The sequence below is a fragment of the Podarcis liolepis genome (assembly GCF_965112155.1).
Source record: "Podarcis liolepis genome assembly, chromosome: 15".
NCBI classification, from domain to species: Eukaryota; Metazoa; Chordata; class Lepidosauria; order Squamata; family Lacertidae; genus Podarcis; species Podarcis liolepis.
In genome coordinates, this window is record NC_139566.1 from 43,938,213 (window position 1) to 43,963,422 (window position 25,210).

At 45.1% G+C, this 25,210-nt stretch overlaps 1 protein-coding gene across 50 annotated transcripts in view; it reads right to left on the minus strand.

The window, feature by feature from the left end:
• Window positions 1-25,210, minus strand: part of NCOR2 (nuclear receptor corepressor 2) — a 372,848-nt gene that overhangs the window by 128,572 nt on the left and 219,066 nt on the right. For 34 of the 50 annotated variants that reach the window (XM_083476607.1, XM_083476588.1, XM_083476601.1 and 31 more), the window contains exons 15-17: window positions 15,967-16,112; window positions 13,658-13,830; window positions 7,662-7,724 (exon numbers count right to left, since the gene is read on the minus strand). In XM_083476607.1, the coding sequence (XP_083332733.1) occupies window positions 7,662-7,724; window positions 13,658-13,830; window positions 15,967-16,112 (382 nt within the window). Of the gene's footprint in view, window positions 1-7,661; window positions 7,725-13,657; window positions 13,831-15,966; window positions 16,116-25,210 lie in introns of all 50 variants that reach the window. The other 16 variants (XM_083476625.1, XM_083476586.1, XM_083476623.1 and 13 more) reach the window with 4 other exon arrangements.

Below are 25,210 nucleotides of genomic sequence, written 5' to 3' on the forward strand. Positions count from 1 at the left end.
CCATTGCGCCATCCGGCAGAGCTTTTCCAAGTAGTGAGGGGCCTCTTACAGTCTGGCCCAAGAGAGGTGGCTGTGAGTTGTTTGCACAGCATTTTGAGGATAAAATCGCTTGCATCCGCCAGGACCATGGACCTGTTATAGCAGATGAATATTGAGAACTGCCCAGAGCACTGTCTTGTCCTGTTACATTAGATGAGTTTTAGTTAGTAAGGCTTGAGGATGTGGACATGGTGCTTGGATCAGTCAGGACGACCACTTGCACTGTGAACCCTTCCACCTCTTGGCTGAAGGGGAAGGGAAGGGACAGCTGGCTGGGCCAGGAAGGTGATTAATGCTCCTTGCAAGAGAGGGTGGTCCCTGTCTGCTTGAAAGAGGCAGTGTTAAAGCCACTCCTCAAGAAACCCTCATTGGAATCAGAAAATCTAAGTAATTACCAGCCAGTAGCCAATCTCCCCCTTTTTGGGCAAGGACCACCTGTCCCCATATGAACCAACTCAGACCCTGCCATCATCGTCTGAGGCCCTTCTTCATGTCCCTCTCAATGAGAGGTCTGGAGGGTGGCAGCGGCTCCCCACTTGAGGAAGGCTCGCCCCAGAGAGAGCTAACTCACCTGGTGCCTTTGTTACGTATCTTTAGGCACCAGGCAAAACATTCCTCTTCTCCCAGGTCTTTGGCTGATCAACAACCTACATCCATTAAAATCTAATTGTTTAAGGACTTCCGGGACAGCGCCATCGGCAATGGCAGAGTTCCTCTGACAGAGAGGAACCCGCTCCGTGAAAATCGGGTCTTGCTGCCGCGGCGAAGGCGGAGACCCTTTAAAAATCCCAGGCGGAGGAAGCCTGGGAACGTGGGATTCGGCTGACACCAGGAGCGTCTCCCCTACTCGCAGGGAAACCCTTTTTGGGGGGTCCGAAGCGACATGGGGTGAGTGGCGCGGTGTTTTGAATCAACCGCTACTTTTACGGAGTGAAGCCACACAGCCGTTGCCAGAGAGCGCTGACTTTTTCCTGTGGACAATTGGACTCTAAACAAGTACCCGTGAGTAGAACGGAAAATTGGATTAAGTATTAAGAAATATTTCAATTTGGCATCAAAACGGGAAGGTTCTAAACAGGAAGTCCGCCTCCCGTTTTTTGTAAATAGATTGAAGCAAAAACTTTGTAAGCTAAAGTCTGGAAAGTCGTATATAAAGTTCTAAATTTCCTTCATTCATCACCACCAAAACCCCTCTTGGAAGCAGGAGAAAAGAGGGGGATTTTTGACTGTTTAAGCCTGCAAGAGAGAGAGTAAAGAAAGATAAATTTTCCACCGTCTCAAACCTGGGAACGGGGTGTCAGAGACAGAAATTTATGGGGAAAGTTCGACTGTGGACGGAATGTCTTTTGGCAGATAGTAAAAAAAAGAGAGAAATATATTGATTCCAATGTTGCTTCTTGCAATCAAAAGAAACAAAGTATTTGAAAAGTGAAAGTAATTTTTCTTTGTTGGTCCTGCTTTTAAAAGATGGATACAAATAGAAATTGTCTCCTCTAGAGGAAGCTTGTTAATTTGTTGTCAGAGCTGATCTGGGGACCTCACAGCTGTATGATTAGGATCGTGAGACCAGACTCTAACCTTGGGGGGAAAATGTGTTTACAAGAAGTCTTGGTGCTTGCTTTTTGCAAGACAAGTGCCTTGCTGGAGCAGATGCATGAGAAGATGGATTTGATGACTGTTGCAGTTAAAAACTTTGGACAAACGGCGAATACCCATATAGAAACCATTCAGGAACCAGCTCAGGAATCTGTTTTGATAGGGCAAGTGCAGGGGAAAAGAAAATGGAGGAGGTTGTTGTTGAACCTCAAATAACACAAATGGAGAGATCCGAGGCCTTGCAGGAGTATAAGCCGCTGTTCTTGAAGTTCGAATCTGGAGTGGACCGGGGGGGGGGGGTTGGAGTTGTGAGGGCTCTTAATTTTGGAAAGACTTTGAAACATGCTCTTAAATATTTTTTAGATTACAGTGTTGACTGTGGGGAATGGGACTGTGGGGAATGGGCTGATCTGCTGAGGAGAGATGGAGATACTGTTGGATTGGAGTCCTCCCGAGACCTACCCCCCAATGAGAAAGGAAAGAAAACAAGAAAAAGATCAACAAAAGATGAAGTAAAGGGCAGGTATAAACAAGAAGAAGACCTGCAGAAGGGACATGGAAAAGATTTAAGAGCCTCAGACATAAGAGCACCAGGTTAATGGACTAGATAGATGAGAAAGGACTGACAAAACCCGAGACCAGGAAGATGAGATGATGGATGAAGATTGGAAGAAAGTTTCAAAATTGTAAAATTAATGAGTATTAGAAAAGTGTTGGAATGAAATTACCGTATTTTTCGCTCTATAGCACGCACCCGACCATAACATGCATGTAGTTTTTAGAGGAGGAAAATCCGTAGGCATGCCACCCGTAGGCATTCCCTCCATAACACGCACAGACATTTCCCCTTACTTTCTAGGAGGAAAAAAGTAAGTGTTATGGTGCAAAAAATACGGTATTTGGCCTTAGCAGAAATGTCAAAAAGAATTATGAAAGAATATGTTATGGTTAAAAGAATTTGGTATATATAAGTTTTAAGTTTTAGAGTTTTTTAGGTAAGATAAGGTTAAAATAGATTAAGGTAATTTAAATGACAGAATATTGTGAAAGATGGAAAGGATTTGCTGAGATAATTAACAACTAGAATACAAAAAAGGGAGGTGTGAGGAGGTCGTTGAAATAAGTTAATGAAAGTTAAGGATTTGGGAATATTAGACTTGTTTTTTAATTGTTTGTTTATTTTTGTTTTTTGATTTAGATGTATTGTGTGTTGTTACTTTTTTTTGACTTTGGTTTTTATTGATCTGTATTGTTTAATTGTTATGTTTATCTACTTCTTTATCTCTTCTTCTCCTTCTCTTGTCTTTTCTTTCTTCTTTCTTTGTAACTTTAAAATTCTCAATAAACATCATTAAAAAAAATCTAATTGTTTAAATTAAACAATTTGAACTTTGTGCAGGTTGTTATTTTTATTTATTACTTGCCGATCGTATGGTCGGCGGTTCAAATCCCCGCGGCAGGGTGAGCTCCCGTCGTTCGGTCCCAGCTCCTGCCCACCTAGCAGTTCGAAAGCACATCAAAGTGCAAGTAGATAAATAGGGACCGCTTTATAGCGGGAAGGTAAACGGCGTTTCCGTGTGTGGCACTGGTGCTGGCTCGCCAGCTGCAGCTTCGTCACGCTGGCCGCGTGACCTGGAAGTGTCTCCGGACAGTGAGATGGGCGCACAACCCTAGAGTCGGACACGACTAGCCCGTACAGGCAGGGGTACCTTTACCTTTATGGTATATATTTTGTGTTTTATACTGCAAACCACCCTGTGATCCTCAGGTGAAGGACGGTATAGAAATTTAATGAATAAAATAATAAATAAAAGGGTGGGTCTGGAAAGACTAAAAACTACTGGTTCTGTTTAAGACTTTATTTTTTTAAAACATGGTTTTGCTTTTAACAGCCAGGCATAATCCACTATGAGGGTGGCTTTATTGGTATGTTTTTATCTTTTTAAAGCAGATTTTATACTGGACATTTGTTATGCATTATTTATATTTTTTATATTCTTGTTTCCCACCCGTGGCCTTCAGGGACAGTCTGGCTGAATATTTGGATGAATAAATCATTCAAAACAGATGAGAAAGGGTTTAATGGCATGTACTGGGGAAAAGATGGGACGCGGGTGGCGCTGTGGTCTAAATCACTGAGCCTAGGGCTTGCTGATCAGAAGGTCAGTGGTTTGAATCCCCGCGACAGGGTGATCTCCTGCCAACCTAACAGTTCGAAAGCACGTCAAAGTGCAAGTAGATAAACAGGTACGGCTCCGGTGGGAAGGTAAACGGCTTTTCTGTGCACTGCTCTGGTTTGCCAGAAGCGGCTTAGTCATGCTGGCCACGTGACCCGGAAGCTGTACGCCGGCTCCCTTGGCCGGTAAAGCGAGATGAGCGCTGCAACCCCAGAGTCATCCACATCTGGACCTAATGGTCAGGGGTCCCTTTACCTTTATTGAGGAAAAGGAGGATCCTCCACATTTGTAGTAGAGTTTTGCCCAGCTCAGTGACTAGAGGTTTGAAGGTTAGGAAACCACTGCACAGTCACCCCAAGCCATGCATTTCAGCCAATGTGATGTAATCACAGTACAATCACTGTTTAAACCTGTAACAACAAACCCCTTTCCAGACGTTGTACCACTGAAAAGAGAGGGAAGCCTGTCAGAGAAGGGAATCCCATAATTTCCCAAATTTCCTAAAGTGCCTAACTTTCAGGGCTGGATGGTGAACAAAAGGTACACGCTGAGCCAGGAAACAGATAGGTATGCATGCAGAAAAATGGGCAAGCATAGATGGACTCCAAAGATGGAAAGCAAATCAATCTGGCACAGCATTGGCACTGTCCTGGGCATACTCCAGTAGCTGCTGGGAGCTCACTGGGGCTGATGCCAACCCTCATTGCTTCAACATCCTCAGTAAGCAACACACACCCCACTGCCACCAAATTGCTGGTGCTCTTCCTACTGGAACCAAGCAACAACTTGGCTCCAATTGACCCTGCACAGCCACCATCTTTAATTTATCCAAAATGCAGTGCAATAAAGCACTTGATATAGCCCTGTTTCCACTTATCCTCTGCAGCATTTCATTGTGGAACATTAATAATGGTGGCTGGCACAGCTGAGTAAGTGGGGCTGGAAGCATCAGCACAGAAAAAGAAAGCTGGGGGTCACCTTTTGGGTGCTGCTGAAAATAGGCACTCCTTTACTGGCATGCAATGATGGTGCAGAGAGTAAAGTGTCAGGATCTGTAAGGTGCTTCGGAGCTCAAACTAGGGATTAAGGCAGTGGGGATCCAGGCACCTTACTTCCTGCAAAACCAAGCTGGCTCAAGAGCTGAAGGAATTACAAACCTGATGTTTCCCATGCTGCAGCAAAGCCCTTATCACAGCCAAGCACGCTACTGAAGGTCATCAACTCAGCAGGGCCCGGTGGCCTGAGAAACCGGTGAGAGTCTGGCTGGCTGTCTATAAGTAAAGTGCCACGCATGGCTCCTCAGTCTAAGCAACTTGTCTCATGGAATAGCTACAGAGACTGTGGCCAGCATCCTTGATCTGAACCATCGCTTCTTCTGCCTCTGGCCCATTTGCTCCTCACTTCCCTGCTTCAGACCCTAAATCCCCATCTTCTACTTGACCACATTGTCTTTCTTGCACCCTTCAAGGCTGCCGAACTGGACCCCTCTCAGTGGACCACCTCAGAGCTTGGCCACAGCCTGACAAGAGTGCCCTCCAAGTGACTTACACCACCGCAAAAAAAGCTCTGCTCTGTGCAACCACTATTTTAGACTCTGAGGGAGCCACAGGACCCAACCTGTACCCTGAGTGTGTGTAGATACGTGGGTAAAGGCACTCCTTGAGGAAAAGGATTCCTAACCATAGTGAATCAAACCCTGATTTTGCTCCAGTTATTTATTCCGCTCCTAGTTGAACGAGCTAGGATCAGGCTTTTTTTTTTAAGGAGGGGTACTACACCTCCAACAACATTACCGTACCCCATAATTATAATAGCTGCTGTATGTTTTGACAGCCTGTTGGTTCAACGGTTTATTTCACGATAAAAGTGTCATTAGGCAAGAACTTTCCTCTTGCCAGACTTGCATTTCCTTGCTTAATGCTAATTACAGGGTGCTTCCTTCTTTTGTCTCCTGCAGCAATACGTAATCCCTCCTTCCTCCACTTAAGCCTCCCTCTTGCCAAGAGATGCACTATCCCAAGTGCTGCTGAGCCTGTTCTGCCTCGCTTGCTTCTTGACAGCAACCCACATTGCCAACGTGGGGCTCCGCAAAGCAGCCTATACTTGCACCCCGTGCAGTACGTCTGATGTGCATCCATGTGATGCAATCCACTGTGCAACTGCCCCGCAAATAGACCTTGTGCACTCTGAACTGGAAGCAAAATTATGTATCAAGCAAGGTGAAATCCTGCTGGCAGTGACTCATTTTGTACTCATTAATCTGTGTTACAAATGTGCTTGTACTGACAGATTAAGCTCTATACAATTTAACACCTAGAAACAACTTGGTGGAGCAGCTGTCCCAGATGTACCTGCCTGAATGTTAAGATGGAGTGGAGGTGCCCTCATGTTGCTGCCACATTTGCTGAGAATCTGTGGTGGGGTGATATAAGAGAAGACATTGCCAATATAAGTGCCCCAACTGTGGAACTCCCTGAACTCTCAGTTACAACTGGCGCCAACACTTTAGGAGCTCTTGGTGCTAACGGAAGACTTATTTCTTTGCACCCTGGTCTTTGCTTGAAACGTGTTCTGTTGGCCCTGTTTCTTGGATTTTGCTGGCTATGTATTGATTGTTTATTGATTTTGGTGCTGCATTATTATTAATGCATATCAGACCTTTCCAGCATTTTGTTATATACTGTGGCTTTTACTGACTGTATGCTGCTGAGAGATTACAGCATTAATGATGAATGGGTAAGAAATTCCTCAAATAAATTAATGCACCGAGTTTTGCAGGGATTTGGTGGATGGCTTTAAAAGAGAATGAGACAAATTCATGGAGGAGAAGACTATCAATCGCTACTAGGCACAATGGCAATGTTCTACCTCTACTGTCAGAGGAAGTACGGCTCTGTATCGGAGTTTCTGGGAACTGCAAGTGAGACAGCAACAGACTCAGGTCCTCCTTGTGAGCTTCCCAGAGGCCTCTGGGTGGCCACGGTGGAAACAGGAAGCTGCACTCATTAGGTCTTTGGCCTTATCCAGCACTGTTCTTCACATGCAATCTGGATATTTAATGTGGGCAAACCACAGACCACCTGAACGAAGCTTGTGAACCACAGTCTGGGAACCTCAAATCTAGGTAAACCAGCCAGAATTCTGGTAGCTTAACTGTGTACTAGTTGAAAATGTTCTGAATCATTTTCAAGGGTAGCCTCACAAATAATGAATGCATTACAACAATCCAATTTGGAGGTCAGATTATTGTGTACACAGCATCATCAACATGTTTTATAGTATTTTTAATATTTTGTTGGAAGCTGCCCAGAGTGGCTGGGGAAACCCAGCCAGATGGGCGTGGTATAAATAAATTGTTGTTGTTGTTGTTGTTAAATTTTTGCATGTCTCCAGCATTTCCAATGCCTTTTCACTCACTGACTAGAACAGGTAACCAGAACTGGAAGGTGAGAGCAGTCTTCCCTTAACTAAGCAAGTCAACAGGCTACTTGCCTGCACACTTTCCATATATTCACCACAAAACAAAAGACAAGAATCTCAGCAAAGAAGAAAAAGAAGAGAGGGATCGTATAAAATCCTTGAGGAGGCTCAGACCTGCCTCTTGCAACCCAAGTGAATACACCTGGCGCTGCTCACCTCTGGCTGCAGGGTCAGCCCAGCAGGACACAGCAGGGCTACTGCACAGAAGCTGCTCAGACTCAAGGGGCATGTTTCAAATTGCTCACAAAAAACATCTTCAATTCCACAACATATTGCACCAACTATGCAAGCACTGAATAGATCTAATGCCAAGCAAACTTATTCAGGAGACAAGGGACATTTAAAGAGAAAACAAATGAATAGTTTCACCTTTTTTAGCCGTTTCCATCTCCTCCTCTGTCCAACGAGAACTTTCATTCATCTCCAGAGAGGCTGAAAAACAAACCAGAACTGGCTGTAGCAAATGGTGGGGGAATAGAGCATAACTCAATTTTTCTTCCTGCCCCATAGCTCAGGGGCAGAACACCCATTTTGCATCTAGGAGGTCTCAGGTAGCAAGCAGCAGAGCTGGGAAAAACCACTGCCGGAGGCAATCTAGAGCTGTTGCCAGTCAGAGTAGACAATACTAAGCAAGGCAGCTCAATGACCTGACTCAGTTCACCTACTTCTCACTTCCAGTTCTTGAATTGTGGAATTCTTGAACCAACAGCTTTCCCAGCATTGCAGCTGTGGCGAGGGGGTTACAAGGGAAAGGTGGCAGGCGAGGGGCAGGTTAGGCTCCCCGCACTACCTTGGGTCAGCTGCTGAGTGTGTGCTTCCAGCCTAAGCTGGGGGGATGCCAAGGCATCGAAGTTGGTAAAATACTGGGAAACAGAAACAGACATGGTATTTACAGATATAGTGCTAGAATGGAACATGGAAGTGTGACAAATCACACTTCCCACCCAAACTCGGTTTTCTCAAAACCAGGCCCAAAGCAATGAAAATCAGGATGTTCAGACGTAGCCAAGCTTTGTGGAAGGAATTGGGGGGGGGGGCTGGTTATAGTCAGTGCCATTCCTTTATTTTTAGATTCTGAGGCCAAAAGAGAACACAGCATTTCCACTGACAAACGAGCCTGGCCGCTCTTTGTGACATCTCTGAACTGGAAGGGATACAGGAGATGGCATTCTCAGGAGCCACACCTGGATTAACGAAGGTCCTACCTTGGAAAGTCCATGTGGCCCTTTCACTCCTACTTTAAGTTTTGATTTTGGTGGGCATTTGTCCTGCTGGAATCAATTAATTTGAGTGGCTGATCTCTTGTTCTTAACATTGTTTTCCCCTCTGGAGCCCATCTTCAGTTTTATTAGGTTTTCCCCCAATTATATTTTATTAAGTTTCAACATTTTTACCATATGCAGTCATAACACAATTTCATCTTTTCTCTTATTTTTGTCGACTTCCCACTCCTCTTCCATGGAGTTTTTTCTCCCCTTCTTCTGCACCCTATCTTCTATCTATCAAATCATAACCACAATATTATAATTAATGACTTCTGTTGCTCATAGCTCAAATCCAGAGATTTCATCATACTATAATATTTTTAAATAGTCTGAAAAATCAGTTTTATTATTTATTTATAATTTATTATAATAATTTTATTTTTATTATAATCATCTTTCTTACAAATGGTTTACTATTTGTTTTTAAGCTGTTCTGGGACAGCATTTACATTAGAAGTACAGAGGGCATTGGCTCCCACTAATGATCTCCGTCTTCTATCCTACAAGTCTCAAGGAGCACCAGCCTCTGCTGGGTGCAGTTGCTATCCTTGCAATGGCCCAACATTCTGTGGGTTCGCCCTCTGTGGAACCACAGTCAAAGCAGGGGTATCGGCTGGGGGCTGAACCGGAAGGTGCAGGAGGACTCCTAATTTTCAGACTTTAAATTTTTATTTCATGATTTCTACTTCCTATCTTAGCTTTCCATACTGAAACACAGTGGACAAGGGCAGCTTTGAGATTTTGTGTGTGAGGTAACTGTGCGTGTGTGAGAGCTGTTTGCTTCAAATCTTCCACCCTCTACTTGTAAAACATGTCAATTTGGGGGCAACCTGAAACCAAGGAGGAAGGCCTACAATAGCAAACCTCTGTGACTCGTTCAGAAACACACACACACACACACACACACACCCCCCAGTAAGAAAACAAGTTTCCATTTCAAGGTTGTTACTCTCTAAACCAGGGCTCAGAAACCTAAGGCCCAGGGGCCCGAAGCGGCCCACGGAGGTCATTTGACCGGCCCCTGAGCTGCCCCCCAACTGAGTTCCCTGCTTACCCACTGCGCTAAACTGGCTCAGGGACTCACTTCCGTGGTGTCGAACATCGCGTCTGCGCGTGCACAGACGCCAAACATAGTGTCTACAAAGACGCCGCACATCGCGGACAGGCGCTCACGTACACGATCCGGCCCACAGAGGAATCTCCCCAGGACCAATCCGGCCCAGGCAAGATAACATGCTGAGCCCTGCTCTAAACTAAGAGAAAATGTTATTTTGATCACAGTGAAAGATGTTTGGACAGTCTCCTTTATGGAAAGAAAAAATAGCCTTAGAGTCTCTGCAGAAAGAAAAGTTGCAAGAGTCCTAGAAAGACTTAAACAAAAATATAGAAAGCTAACCAGAGACAGGCAAGAGAAAAATCACACTTCCCAAGGCCCATGTCTTGTTCAGAGCCAAGGGCTTGGGAGGCAGAGGAGGGGCTGGCCTTCACAGCTGGAGGGATGGGGTTGCAGCTGGCTCCCCTTGCATGTCAACAGAGGTAGCTTCACCCTTTGCAAAACTGATTCCCCATAATGAGACAAGCTCATATGCGATAAGCACGTTGGGAAGAGGGTGAAAGGATGAAAGTTATCCAAGGAACTGGCATTTACTCAGAAATCTAGCTCAGAAATAATTACAAAACCCCTGGAAAGCAGGCTCATTGGGGCCCTATGATTAGATTACAGCCATGGATGCTTGCCTAAAGTTGTCTGTCGCTGAGATAAAGTTTAATTCAAGGTCTTTCCAGCTCATATCTTGCTCTTTTCTTTTTCTGCACGTGCTTTCAGAAACTTTTATGAGGTCATAAAAATGTAAGAGCCTAACTGATCAGTGGCACCTCAGAAGCTCCTTGTGCTCCAGTCCAGCCACTTTTTTACCTGCCCAAACCTGACATCAGCTTCAGGTAACTGGCAGGCCATTGCTTAGTCAAAACAGACTGTGGAGGGGAGGCCTGGTAGGACCAACGTGACCAATGGACTTGAGGTCCCCCACACCCTGATTTAAAACTTGAGCGCATCCCCATGTAGGTCACATTACAAACAGTTACACATCACTTGGGAAGACAGGCGAACAAATACCAGTGTACTGGAAAAGCAAAGATCACCAGTGTTGAAGCAATGATTCTTCAATGTCAACTTCATTGGACTGGTCATGTGGTTCGGATGCCTGATTATTGTCTTCCAAAGCAGCTACTGTATTCACAGCTTAAGAATGGAAAGCGAAATACTAGTGGACAGTAAAAGAGGTTTAAAGATGCTCTCAAGGCAAATCTTTAAAAATGCAGTATAAGCACAGATGATTGAGAAACACCGGCCTGTGAGTGCTCCAATTGGAGAATAGCCTCTACCAAAGGTGTCATGGACTTTGAAGAAGCGTGAACTCGGGAAGAAAGGGAGAAACGTGCTAAGAGGAAAGCACGTTTGGCAAACCCTCACCATGATCAACTCCTGCCTGGAAACCAATGTCCCCACTGTGGAAGGATGTGTGGATCCAGAATTGGCCTCCACAGTCACTTACGGACACACCATCGACCATGTTCATGGAAGACCATCTCACTTGGCTACGAGTGATCGCCAAAGGGTAGGTCACATTACAAACAGTCATGCCTAGAGGCTATGGAACTGTGAAATGGTTTTTAAATAGCACTCAGCCTTTCCCCCACTATCCCTGCTTATTTCTTTCATTTATTTTTCTTTTTCTGTGGAGGAGTATTTTAAAATGGTACCCCAGCTCTGCAATACGAAGAAACTATCCACTCTACCCCCTCAGAAGATGGCTGCCTCCTCCTGCTAGAGGTGTCTCTCGAACCTTGCAGAATAGCTCTAAGGCTGATGTTGCTAAGGAGAGGAAGCGCCACAGGTCATGTTTTCCTTTAGCTGCAATTTCTGCTGGCATCATCTGTCCTTCGGGACAACTGACCTTGACGCAGGTGCAGGAGGAAAGCCTCGCCTGTGACCGTCCTCAGTGGCATGTTCCACTAGGGAGGACTAAACCCTCCCAGCGGCTGTCTGTTAAAGGAGGTGCGTGAGTGTGAGAATGAGAGAAAATGGTCTCTCCTCCTTTTGCGCCAACTGCACCAGCGGCCTATTCATTTCCAAGGGCAAATCAAAGAAGTGCCAGTTTAGACCTTTAAAGCCCTTTCCAACTGCCTTTGATCAGTATCAACTGGTCAGTTCAACACAAATGACCAAAACCTCAAAATGAGCACCTTCACTGTACAGTGGTACCTCAGGTTACATACGCTTCAGGTTACAGACTCCGCTAACCCAGAAATAGTACCTCGGGTTAAGAACTTTGCTTCAGGATGAGAACAGAAATCGTGCTCCGGCAGCGCAGCGGCAGGCCCCATTAGCTAAAGTGGTGCTTCAGGTTAAGAACAGTTTGAGGTTAATAATGGACCTCCGGAACGAATTAAGTACTTAACCCAAGGTACCACTGTACTATGTCTACTTTCTCTACAGCATCCATACATTTTATATACCTCTAAAACTGCCTTTCCAATTGCTTAATCAACTAGTGTTTGGGTTGATTAATCTACCAGTTAAACTCAATTAAAGCTACAACCTTGGTTGGTATATATTCCAGCCCAGGAATACACACAGGCCCTTTCTCAGTATTCCAAGGCCCTCAAGTGGTTGAGAGGGGAAACTCTTCTAAAGTTTGCATACCAAGAGGCAAGTGAGCAGAAGAAGAAAACGGCATTATAAGATGATCCTAACCCCAAAGAATCTCATTTCTTGTTCTGGTGAGTAACCCCAAGTTGTGAGAAGAAATGAACCCCCGCTCCCCAAAACACCCATGCAATCACTAAAGACAAAATAAAGGTGGACAAGCAGTTGCAGATGCTCATTCTCAGCACAACTCTGGAGATAATTCCAAACAAGAAGAGGAAAAATAGAAGTGGGCATGGCCGTAACACCACCAGATTTTCCTTGTGTTAGGATCCATGGCCACATTCTGCTCCTAAGAACAGCCAGCCACAAATGCCTGTGGGCCCTTGCAAGCAGAACATGAAGTGAGGGGACATAGCTCAGCGGTAGAGCATGTGTTTGGCATCCAGAAGGTCACAGGTTCAATTTATTTAAGCCAGCACCTGTTAGCTGACTGATGGTGACGGCAAGCTTCCCTTGCAACAAACAATTGGGAGTGCTTCAATATGTTCGGCTCCCGACTGTGCACTGGTATCTCCACTGGCTCTTCTCCTGGGGCAGGTGGGCAGGGGCTGGAGACAACAGTCTTTGGGGGCAAATCAGTCCATCAGGCCAGAGGTTTCCTATCCCTCAGGCAAACATTAATGATAATCCCAGAGCACAACAGATACATTTTCCCAGGGGCTACAGTCTATTTTGTGCACCTACTGCTAGAAATACCGGAAGATATTCAGGTATTTCACCATATAAACTGTCCTGGATCCTGAGATCATATTCTGAGGCCCTTCTCCATGAAGTCTGGAGGGTGGCAACACGAGAACGGGGCGTTTTCTGCAGTGGCTCCCTGTTTGTGGAATGTTCTCCTGGGGGAAATTCACCTGGTGCCTTCATTATATATTTTTAGGCACCAGGCAAAAACGTTCGTCTTCAACCAGGTCTTTGGACGATTAATATTCTACAGCCTTTTAAATGTGTTTGTGGGAAGGGGGGTTATTGTTTTGCTGTTTTATTTTATTTATTTTCATCCTGTGTTTTATTCTGTGAAGTGCCCCAATATCTTATGATAAAAGGCACTATACAAATCAAAAAGATAAGACAGACAGACAGAGCTGACAAAGTTTCAGTCCCCGCTGGCATCCTTCCTTATACTGGTGTGCATGTGTTGTGTATGCATCTGGAGGAAGGGTGGTATATATAAACTGAATGAATGAATGAATGAATGGACAAAGAAACAAACAAGCAAACAAAAACAAGCAAGCCATTAATATGCTAAATAATATAATCAATAGTAACTAACTATATGAGTCTCTCCCCCCCCCCCCTTTGCTACTGGTCTCCTGCCTATCGGTTGCGTGCTTCACTACCCAGATGCCACCTCCTCCCTCCATGCCACAGAGGTAGCTGCTCCATACCCAGTTCTGCATTCTGCTGGGGAGCAACCACTTCCTCGCTGTTGGCTTCGCTGGCCATGGAGCGGGTGATGCGGCCCTTGCGCCGGCCCTGGCTGTTGGCGGTTTTGCGCCCTTTAGAAGCAACGGCTTCTTTCTCGTCATTGTCCTCGCCAGACGTATCCTCGTTCTTCTCCCTGTGCGAGCCAGAGTGGGGTGAACAGAAGAAAACTATCAGCATCAACCTGTGGTACTGATTTCCATTGCCTCTCCCTCTTGCAAGAGAGGCATTTTCCCCACTTTGTTCTCTCTGTCTTGCAGAGGGCTGCAGTTTCTCAGCCACAGCTGTTGAGGGACCTAACAGAGACAGGTTGAAGACCAGGGCAGCCAAATCATCTTGGCTCTGTCTCCTCGTTTATCTTCCCAAAAGGGATCAGCTGAGAAACGCATCACGAAGCCCGGATGCCACAAAGCCAGATGCTCCTTCAAGCCAAGGATTAAGCCCCATTAAAGAAAGTAAGCAAACATATGCCAAATCATCCACAGAAGTCAAGTGGTGCTCATTTCACTTCCCTGTTAACCGGAGGACATGCCAAGTCTCTATGGCAATGCTCTGCTGCACAAGTAGCAGGATCAAGCTCAACAGTCCCTGCACCAGCATGTTCCTGCAGTGTAGTGGGACAGACACCCAAGTAGCACTGTTGCAGCAACACTCCAAGATGCAACAGTACACAAGGGCAAAAGGAAGTGGCATAGATGCACCCTGTAAAGTTTTGTGCAAATGACACTGGGGAAGACACAAAAACAATCCTGCTGGATCACCACAAAAGGTCCCTCTGGACCCGAGGTAGGGGACCTTTGGCCCTCCGGATGTTGCAGAGCAGCCAATAGTCAAGGCTGATGTGAGTTGCAGTCTAAATAATCTGGAGGGCCAGACCACTATCTTGTTTCATACTTCAGCCAACGCACACCTCTGGGAAGCCCACATCAGCTCAAGAGTGCTGCAGCAGAAAATACGTCTCAAGCACTTTTTGTTAACAGCATAAAAAAGCTTCCGCTGAGAGTTTCCTTGAAACTCACTGGCAGCCATTCAACACTGTGCAGCTGTGTGTCTGCACACACCTTTTACATTTATATATTGCTTTCTATTTCAAACGTAATTAAGCGGTGTACTGTCTAAAAAAATATGGAGCACGTCACTAATTTGCATGAATTCCTATTTCTATTTGGTTCTCCACTGTTACATTTGTGTTAGAAATTGTCTTTATCATGTCAATGTTATAGCAGTTCATCTGTTCCCCCACCATCCCAATCTGCTCCTTATCACTGTGTGTGTCGTGTTGGGATATGCGTCCTTTGTTTAGTGTCTCTGCAGTGAGTGCCTAGCAATTTCAATCAGAAAAAGATATTGGATAGCGATTCCAGGACTTGGAGAGTTGCTGCCAGTCAGGGTGCATTTGGATGTGGGGTTTGCTGTAGTAGTCTTCCTGGTTACAATGCTAGTGCTTCTGTCCCTGTTCCCAACATTCATTTTACACTGCATAATCCATTTTGTTATGGATCTGTGGCTTTCCGATCCGTATGCTGCCACGACACGCCAAATATCATTTACACCAGTGGGCGTGGTGCAGCACAATAGCATCCGCCAATGGACATGCCGCCACTATTTATGAGTATGCTTGCTTCTGTTCCCTCATGATCCCCCCATGGAAACAACAGAAAAGAACTGGATGCCAGAATACTGCCCCAAATTTCAACATAGGCGTGACCCACGAAAACCACAGGAAAATCACAGCGTGAAACTCCAGCAATTTTCTGGGCTAACAGGGTTAAGCAATTAAAACAGAAATGAGCACTAAACCTCCATCAGATTCTGCTAGATTTCCAGAAGCGGCTTTTATGATGTGTGAAAGATCACATAAAAGGTGGGAATTATCAGGTGAGGAAACATCAGGAAAATTGAATAAAGTAGTCTCAGAGTAGCCAATACCGGGACCTGGAGAACTGCCGCCGTATTGGTACACTCCAGACAAACCAATTCTCTGACAGATTACAAGAAAGCTTCATATGTAGGTCAGGGAATATGTGAAACAAGTTTAGTATTTTGTTTAGGAAAACTGTGCTTCACCTTTCCCCTAATGCTTTCATTTTCTATTTTCACTATATTGTGTGCCATCTGGGACTAGGCCTTGAGCCTTGATTCTGCCAGCCAATGTCTGGGGAACGGAGCGCTTCTGCCTTGCACCTTGGAGGCAGGAAGAGGGAGCTGGTAAGCAGGTGCTGTCGTGCTGGCTCTTGGGTTGCTGGAAGGGAAGAGAAGTGGTCAGACTTACTTTGTCAGTTCCTCTTTGTCGTTTTCTGCTTCTGGCTTCTCTTCCTCCTTCTCTGTGTCTTTCTCCTTTTCTTTTTCATCTTTCTCGTCTTGGCTGCTACGGGGCATCTGTTGCTGCTGTTGCTGCTGCTGCTGTTGCTGCTGCTGCTGCTGAGAAATGGAGAAAAGGGAAGCCGAAACCAATGAGCACCTGGGTGACACTCAAGGGATGCCAGACACACACCAAGGCAGGGAGAGCTAAAAGGAAAGGAGAAAAAGGAAACTCCCCCCCCCCATCCTTCATATTGTTACAGATTTTTTTGTGACTGAATGCAATTATAAGGCAATCGTTTTATTTTATGTTTTTAAGTTATTTATATGCCTTCCGCCAATAAAAAAATATATTTTCAGGGTGGCTTATAAATAAAACAATAAAGCCAAAGTAGAATCTTTTATTTATTTAGATTTCTTGCCCACTCCAAACCATAGCGTCCCACAGTGGGTTACAACAGTAAAATAAACAATTATAAAACAAATAAAACAGCTACAACAATAACCCAGGAAAAGGGTGAAAACAATTAAAAACATTTCCATACAGAGAGCTGCTCCATCTATAAAGATGACACAAACATTGGGCGGCCTTCAACAAACACGTCCCATCAGTGCAAAGATTTCCATTTGCGCAATGGGGCTTTCCTGCTTCTCCTCCCCCTTGTGCACCCTGTGCCCTCCCCAACGCAGGTTGCCGCCCTGAGTATTTCCATCGGCTGTCCCCTCCACCTTAAGGTCTCTTCTTAGACTCACTGAATTGTAGAATTGGAAGGGACCCAAAGGGTCATCTAGTCCAACCCCCTGCAATGCAGGAAACGCAATTAAAGCGTACACACACACACACACACACACACACACACACACCGCACTTCTTTGTGGCAATTGCTCCCATAAACCTATGTCCTAAACAAGGTGGAAATCCAGGTCTAATGTGCCAACACATATATCTTTTACTCTTACCATTTATACAACATGCAAGTTACTCCTGGAAGTGTTTCATCTACATGGTCTATTCTTTTTCAAGATTTGCCATTTAGATGTGCTGCAGCAATGTTAAGAGGAAGGCAAGAATGGAGAGGGAGGATGGTGTGGAGATTTCCCCATACTTTCCCCTGCTGACACAAGGGACAGAAACTTGTTTTTAAGAAAGAAATGAACCAACCAAACTGATGGTCAAGAAGGCAACGCTAGATATAAACTGGGACACAGAAACTTGGGAAGCCGCTTTATACTGAGTCAAGACTATTGGTCCACCTATCTCAATGCTGGAAGAAGTGCTGCCAGTGTAGACCAAGATTTCAGACGGGGTTTCCCTAAGCCCTACCTGGAGATGCCAGAGATTGAACCTGGGACCTTCTGCATGCAGAAGAGATACCCAGCTGTGAGCCACAGCCCTTCCCCCAAGAGGAAAGGCGTCACAAATAAGAAGGTCAGGGAGAAAGGAGTAGAGTGCACAAGGTGCTGAGAAAGGAAGGAGGAGATCTCTCCTGCTGCCAAAAGCAACATGAGTCTAATCTTCTCATCCTTGATGCACTTTCTAGGTGCTGATGGATTTAATGGGAGTGGCCACCCAAGAGGAGAGTGTTTGCAAAAGCTGTAACTTGCACGCACCCTGCACAAATCTACTTTGACCCCCGGAAGCGAAAAGCACAGCTGGCAGAACACACCCATATCTAGGTTCCATTCCCTGTGCTGGTTGGGTCTGCAGTTGTGCCTAGCCCTAACCAGGTGCCAAATGCTAAGTTCTTTGAGGACACACCAGACACTCCACAGGTCGTGGACCTTGGGGAGAAGGCATTGTCTCCTGGAACCAGCATTTAGTATATTCTTGAGAGGCCCACTGGTAGGAGGCCTGTTAAAGAAGCCCTGGAGTTGTTTGGAGGCCACGGAACCAATCCTCTGTGCTTGAGAACCCTGGCACCAAAAGCCCAGGTCCAGGTTGAAAAGAGATGGCCCTTTTCAACTATGTCCTCAGATGCTGTTGGACTACAACACCCATCATCCCTATCCAGCATGGCCAGTGGACAAGGATGATGGGAATTGAAGTTCAAGAACATATGGGAACCCAAGGTTAAGAAAAGTTGCCTTAGACTGTAGCCTGACCTAGCCTCTGGATCATGTTTTGGACTTAGACTGGTTCCCTGTGCTTGGCTTTGGCTTGTTGAGACTATGCTGCAGCTTGAACCCTACTTTCTCGGGTAAATGCTATGCTCAAAGGCCTTACCTCCTGGGACTGAAACTCTAGCCTCTGAGGGCAACTCCTGTAGCATGGCATCTGTTGGGAGTCCAACAGCACCTTCAGGATGCCAGTTAGCAGAGGCCGCCCTCTACAGAATTCACAGCATGATCAGAAGGCCCAGGAACCTTAACTAGGAGTTCAGCAACCTCCTGGCTGACCCTGCGGGGAAGGCCACAGCAGGCTCTATTAAACAGAACGGGAAGGTTCTACAAAGAACATCCTGCTTCCCCTCCAGCTCAAGAAGAGACTTTAGCAGCTGCTTTACCTTTAAAGTTGTCAAAAGAGAGAAATCAAAAGCTGATTCAGACATGCGTAGGAGGAGCAGCTGGAAGTGAATCACTGGAAGGTGACAAGAAAGCTGGAGGATGTGGCTGTCATACCAGTTTACTTTACTCTACACAAAAAAATCCCTTTATTGAAAAAGGGAAAGAAAAGGAAGCACAACTCTAGTAGAAACACACATGCACGATCACACACACATTCCTGCCGCCTCAATCGCTGCTTTTGCAAAATGCTTCTTTGGTGACTAAGGGGACTCTTTGGGCTTCAAAGAGTCACACCTTTTAAGAATGCTAGAAGATCTGAAACCAGATGAAGAAGTAAAAGAATATGTTACGGATTGGCTGCATTATTTTCAGTTAAATGAAATGTTTAAAAAAGAGGTTTTAGAGAGGGGATATTCTGAAAAAGAATCTAGATTTCAACAAGAAATCTTAAACAATGAAGTGAAAATTTTATCTAAAATGTATAAAATATTGTTGGAATGGAATACTGTGGACGAAGAGGTTAAATCTGTTATGATTAGTTGGGCTAGATATTTCGGATATAATATTGAATTTGAGAAATGGACTAAATTATGGAAGGATGGGTTAAAGTTTACAGCTTGTACAACGATTAAGGAAAATGTTATGAAGATGTTATATAGATGGTATATAACACTAGTAAAACTGGGTAAAATGTATAAAGTGTGTAATAAATGTTGGAAGTGTAAGGAGACAGAAGGAACATTTTACCATATGTGGTGGGAATGTAAGAAGGTAAAAAGCTTCTGGGAGATGATCTATAATGAGTTAAAGAAAATGCTGAAATATACTTTTGTTAAAAAACCAGAAGCTCTCTTGTTGGGAATACTGGATAATGAAATTAGTAAAAAAGATGTGAAATTAGTTTTGTATGCAGTAACAGCAGCCAGAATTTTGCTGGCACAGAAATGGAAACAGGAAGAGATGCCCACGAAAGAAGAATGGAGGATAAAACTGATGGAATACGCAGAAATGGACAGATTGACAGGGAGGATTAGGAACCAACGTGACCAGAGATTCTCCGAGGACTGGAAGAAATTTACAGAGTATATCAAAAATTTATGTGATGAGCAAATAACGTTCGTTGGCTTTCAAGAAGCTCTGTGAAATTACTGTTAGAAATATTGTTTAAAAAATATGATGTGATTAAGAGTATTTGAGTGCAATATAATATTGGGAAACGTGAGACGAGGATAAAAAATAAACGGAAAATTATCAGACAAGCTGAGGGAAGTTCTGGAAAAAAGGGTTTAAGTTAAAAATGGATGTATAATTTTGTAAAAATGGTTTTTTTAATGGAAAATCTAATAAAAATATTTGTTTTTTTTAAAAAAAGAATGCTAGAAGATCAAGCACCTCCTCAAACCCTTTGACTGCAAAGGGCATCTACCGCAGCAGCAGACTGTGACGTTGCCAGTGACGTTACTATGAAAGATCTTTTAAGGCTGCAGAAGTATGACAATGCAACATATATTGTTGCATCCACAACGTTTCGAAAGTAATAAGGTAAATTGATCTCATGGGCTTAGATGGAGGGAGAGGAAGGAAACCCAAACAACTTTCACCTAAAACATTGTCAGTTTCACTCCCAAATGGGTATAGGAAATTTCTCATTATAGACATCAAAGAAAACACCCAAACTGTAGTCCATGAGCTTTATTCAGGTTGCCCACAGCACAACTGTATTTTATTGTACTGTATTTTATTGTACAACCATTTCAGTTATATGGAATGCAAAATGTAATACAATCAAATACAATAAAAAGTAATAAAAATACAATTAAAAATCAAACAGCCTCTTTGCAATTGCTGCAACAGGCAGAAACATTATTGTCCCCAAATACCTTCAGTAATTTCAAGTGCTCCATGTGGGAAAAGGTCTGGTGACCACTGCACCAAAGGACAAGTTCTTTGGAGAAACCTCCTGTTCACACCCAGGCAACCCAAAGAAGATGAATGGGGGGAAAAACAGTTCAGAACAAAAACAAAAAAGTAACTTGGAGTTCACAGAAATGAGATCCAACCTGGGAACTCTATAAAGGTATGCATCTGGGTTGCAAAGGAGCACAATCCCCTTTGAGTTCAGCTTATTTACTGCACTTATGTCCTCCATGAAGCTCAAGGCAGCATACATGGTTCTCCCACCTCCTACAACAACCCTATCAGGCAGGTTAGGCTGAGAGGAAACGTCTGGCCCAAGATCATTCAGCAACCTTCATGGCTAAGTGGGAACTTTGGGTGTATTCAACTAACTTCCACTGAAGAGCAGCCTCATTAAAATGAACCACCATGATTAACTTAGGCCCAGTAATTTCAATGGGTCTACTCTGAGGAAATGTTAGCTGAATACAAGCTTTCAACTATGATCTCTCCAGGCCTAGTCCAAAACTTTAACCACTATGCTCTGCTGGTCCTTACACTGTCTACAAGTATGTCAGGAGAGGGCTGCATCTATAGGCTTGGTCATGGCAGCCCCTGATGCGCCAGCTGGCCTGAGTCAGCATCAGGCTTCAGAAGGTCAGGATCTGAGAAGAGGGTGAAAGGGCACGACCACGACATTCTCAATATTGGGAACATGATGCACCAGAAGGAGAAGAACCAGCGTCCACAGTCAAATACAGGCAAGGGTCAAATTCTTAGGCAGCGCCCACAGACTGGAAGAGCAAGCAGGGAGGCCAGGGATTTATAAGGCCTGGTGGGCAGGGATTGGCCCTTTCGGTCAGCTGACTGGGTGTCCAGTTAGGCTGTTACCACAACCCAGATGGTGCCCTGAAATCCCAGAGCATAGTCTACTGGGATTGCAGAGCTGGTGGAACAAGAATGCAAGGACCATCAGCTCAACTGCCTAAGAGGACCCCCCTCACCTCACCCCCCAAAAAGAGCACTTCAGGCCTTAACAACCCATGTGACCTATGTCTCACTAGCAACACCAGCATCCTCTGCCTAGATAAGGAAGCAGTGCAGACTTCTGCTTAATGTTTTCCTGAACTCTTTAACTCCTTTCCCTTTGAACAACTGAAGGAGGTGGATCAGCAGCGGGAGAACCTTGGAGCCAGCTATCATCTCAGATAAAGAACTGGAAAATTCAGAAAAGGGCTCCCCACCTGCTGGCAACCAAACAGTTATCAAGAACAGTCTGCCACAGTTGGCTTGATTAAGTCCTTCAGCCTTTGCCAACCAGGTGCCCTCCAGATGTTTTGGACTAGAGCTCCCACCAGGTCCAGCCAGTAGGGCCTATCCCCACATTACACAGAGGACAGAACTCTGTACCAGTTTTACATTTTTCTTAAGCCACTTCCCACCCGCATATCCACACCAAACACCCCTTTATGTAGTAATCACACCAGGGAGCTTCATCGCCACCAGCCCTCTGCCCTGCAAACATTATATTAATTTGCTCTGAGATTTCCAACCTGGAAGGGCATTAGAACATTATACATAATCAAACACGCTGACAAAGGTACTGTCCAAATCTCTCACAGCTTGTTGCAGAAAATGTAGTTCTGCTTGCAGAATTCAATGACCTTTGGTTAAACTTGGACCAGAACCAAAATACATATATGAGAAAACGGGTGTGAGATTTGGATCAAGGAATAACCAGAAACAATGGAAATGGATTTGGAACAACTTCCATTCCAATATAATTCTAGCAGACCTAAAAGAGAACTATTTTAAAACCCTCTATCAGTGATATTTAGCACCTTAAATTGAATTTAATATATAAATTAGGATCAGAGAAATGTTGGAGATATGGATTAAATAAAGCAGATTACATGCAAATCTTCTAGGATTGTTCTCAAAGAGAAACATTCTGGAAATCTATTCAAGCTAATATCTCTGATATATTAGGATATTACATACCCTTGGAACCTAAAATATTTCTGCTTGGTTATCTAAAAGATGTTATTCTGGAAAATGATCAAGAACTAGCTGCTAAGATTGTTGCAGCTAAAAATGGGGGTGGGGGCAATTTGTCATACTATATCTCAGTGAATTGAGAAAAATTGGTCCATAGAAACTAACTTACTACGAAAGAATACATACCGTATTTTTCGCCCTATAGTACGCACTTTTTCCCCTCCAAAAATGAAGGGGAAATCTGGGTGCGTCCTATGGGGCGAATGCAGGCTTTTGCTGAAGCTTGGAGAGTGAGAGGGGTCGGTGCGCACCAACCCCTCTCACCCTCCAGGCTTCGGGAACACATCTGCAGCCTAGGCAGCCCTGTGGGAGGTCCCGCAGGGATGTCTAGGCTGCGGATAGCAGCCTGCCGCCTGGCGCGAGGGGCGCCCTGAAGCAGAGCACCCCCCGCGCCGGGCAAACATCCGCAGCGTGGGGAGCCTTGCAGGAGTTCCCCGCAGGGCTCCCCACACTGCGGATAGCAGCCTGCTGCCCGGTGGGCGGGGCGCCCTGAAGCAGAGCGCCCCCCGTGCCAGGCAGACATCCGCTGCGTGGGGAGCCTTGCAGGAGTTCCCCGCAGGGCTCCCCACGCTGCGGATAGCAGCCTGCCGCCCGGCGGGCGGGGCGCCCTGAAGCAGCGTGCCCCTCGCGCCAGGCAGACACTGGCCAGCCCCACAAGCTCGGGGGACAGCAGGGAGGCGCAGCGCTGCCATCCCGCTGTTCCTCGACCTGGTTCGGTTTCCCCGACCTGCTTTTTTGGGGGGGGAATAAAGGAAAAAATTTTTCCTTTATTCCCCCCCCCCCCAAAAAAAACCTAGGTGCGTCCTATGGGACGAAAACTACGGTATAAACCAGCCTAACAGCTTTATGGAGGAATGGGCATTTTGGGGTAATGTTTTGGAACAAGTTCAGTGAAAATGTTCGACCTTATGCTGCTTTCAGCCACCTGTAACACCATCTCCTTCTGCTCTTTATCTTTGGCTTATTTTAATAAACAAGCAAACAAACAAAGTGGCTCAATTCTTAGGTAATGGGCAATCCTGGAGGCTGCTTAGTCAGGCGACAGTCACTGCCGTTCTATTAAAGTTTGTGGGACTGCCTCTTCCTGCAGCAAGCAACAGACAAATGTTCAGTCAAAACATCTTCCCATGCCCCAAAGATGCTGCAACTGGGAGGCTGTACTCCAAATACAGCTAGCTGGCTGCATCAAGTGCGGTCCAGAGGGAGCCATCACAATTCCCTGGCTATAAACCAGAATGATGGTCCGGTTGGAAAACAGCTCTGGACTCAGCCTCCAGGAAAGCCTCTGTAATGGAACTCTAGATGCCAGAGTTTGTCTTTAAGGTTGTGTTCAAAACAAAGATGTCAATTCAGTGCTCAGTTACAGGCAAGAAACGGCAATTCACACAACCACATGGGGTTTTCTGTTATTGTTGATCCATGTGATTGTGCTGCAAACAGATGTTATCAGGGCACACAATGTCCCAGTGCAGTGAGGTAAAATGTTAACTGGGCTTGGACCTGGGAGGTGGTTGAATCCCAGAAGTGCCACAAGAAGGACACTCTTTCTTAACCTCCATTTTCCATTTCTAAAATGGGAATGACAGTGACAGTTCCACTGTAACACTGTGAAGGTTGCAAAACTTCCTTGCAAAATAAAAGGGTTATATAAATAGATGGACACTCGCTGGATTACCCCAAAGACCCTTCTAGTTCAGGGTTAGCCAGCATGGTGCCCTCCAGACTACAATCATCCCTGACCACTGGCCACACTGACTGGGGATGATGGGAACTGGAGTCCATCAACATCAAGAAGGCACCATGTCAGCTACCCATGACTAGTCCAACACTCTGTTTCTCCAAAGTCACTAGGCAGATGCCCTTCGTGAGAGCAAGAGAATGGAGGAGGAATGGCCGCCCCCCAATTGTGCCTGCTATTCACACCTGTGCTCATTACTCTCCTGTAAGGCATACTCAAGCAGAGACCTGAGTTTGAGGGTGGGGTGGGTGTGCCTATTACTATAATTATTGTTGAATTTATATACTGCTCTATATCCAGAGGTCTCATGGCAGTTAAATATGGGTATGTATGTATTCAAAGGTGAATGCACAAATTCCCCCTTGCACACGGGGTAGTGGTGGGGAACTGGATTCAGCTACCGGGCCAAATCACTCTCTCTCCCACTCCCCCATCCACTTGTAAACACTGCCGCCACAATGATGTCAGCTGACTCGTTTTAAAAACTAACCTGTGTGAGCAAAGGAGCAGGGCCCCCATGCACAGCACTTTGCAGGTGCCCAAAAAAGCCTTTTCAGTGGTGGCCCCACACCGATGGAATGAGCTCCCCAGGGAGACAAGCCTGGCACCATCATAAGCTGCTTTTAGGCAACAGGCAAAAACATTCTGATTCACCCAGACCTTTGGATCTTAATCTTAGATCTTAATTTTAGCAGGGTGGGTTGGAGATAGAGCTGTTTTAATATATGTTATTTGCATATTTCAGGCTACTTTATTCATGTTTTTATCCTTGTTTATGTGCCTGTTTTTTCAAAGTCACTTTCAGCTTTGTTTAGGGAGAAATGCATAATAATAATAATAATAATAATAATAATAATAATAATAATAGAAGAAACCTCCTGATGGCTGAATCACACCATTTGCAGCTGAGCAGCAAGGCCTGCAAAGCGCTATGCATGGGACTTTGCATGACCTGCAGTCAGCTTTGTCTTACAGAGGCACTTTGTAATTCTGCGTCACAAAGATGTCTGCTAACTTG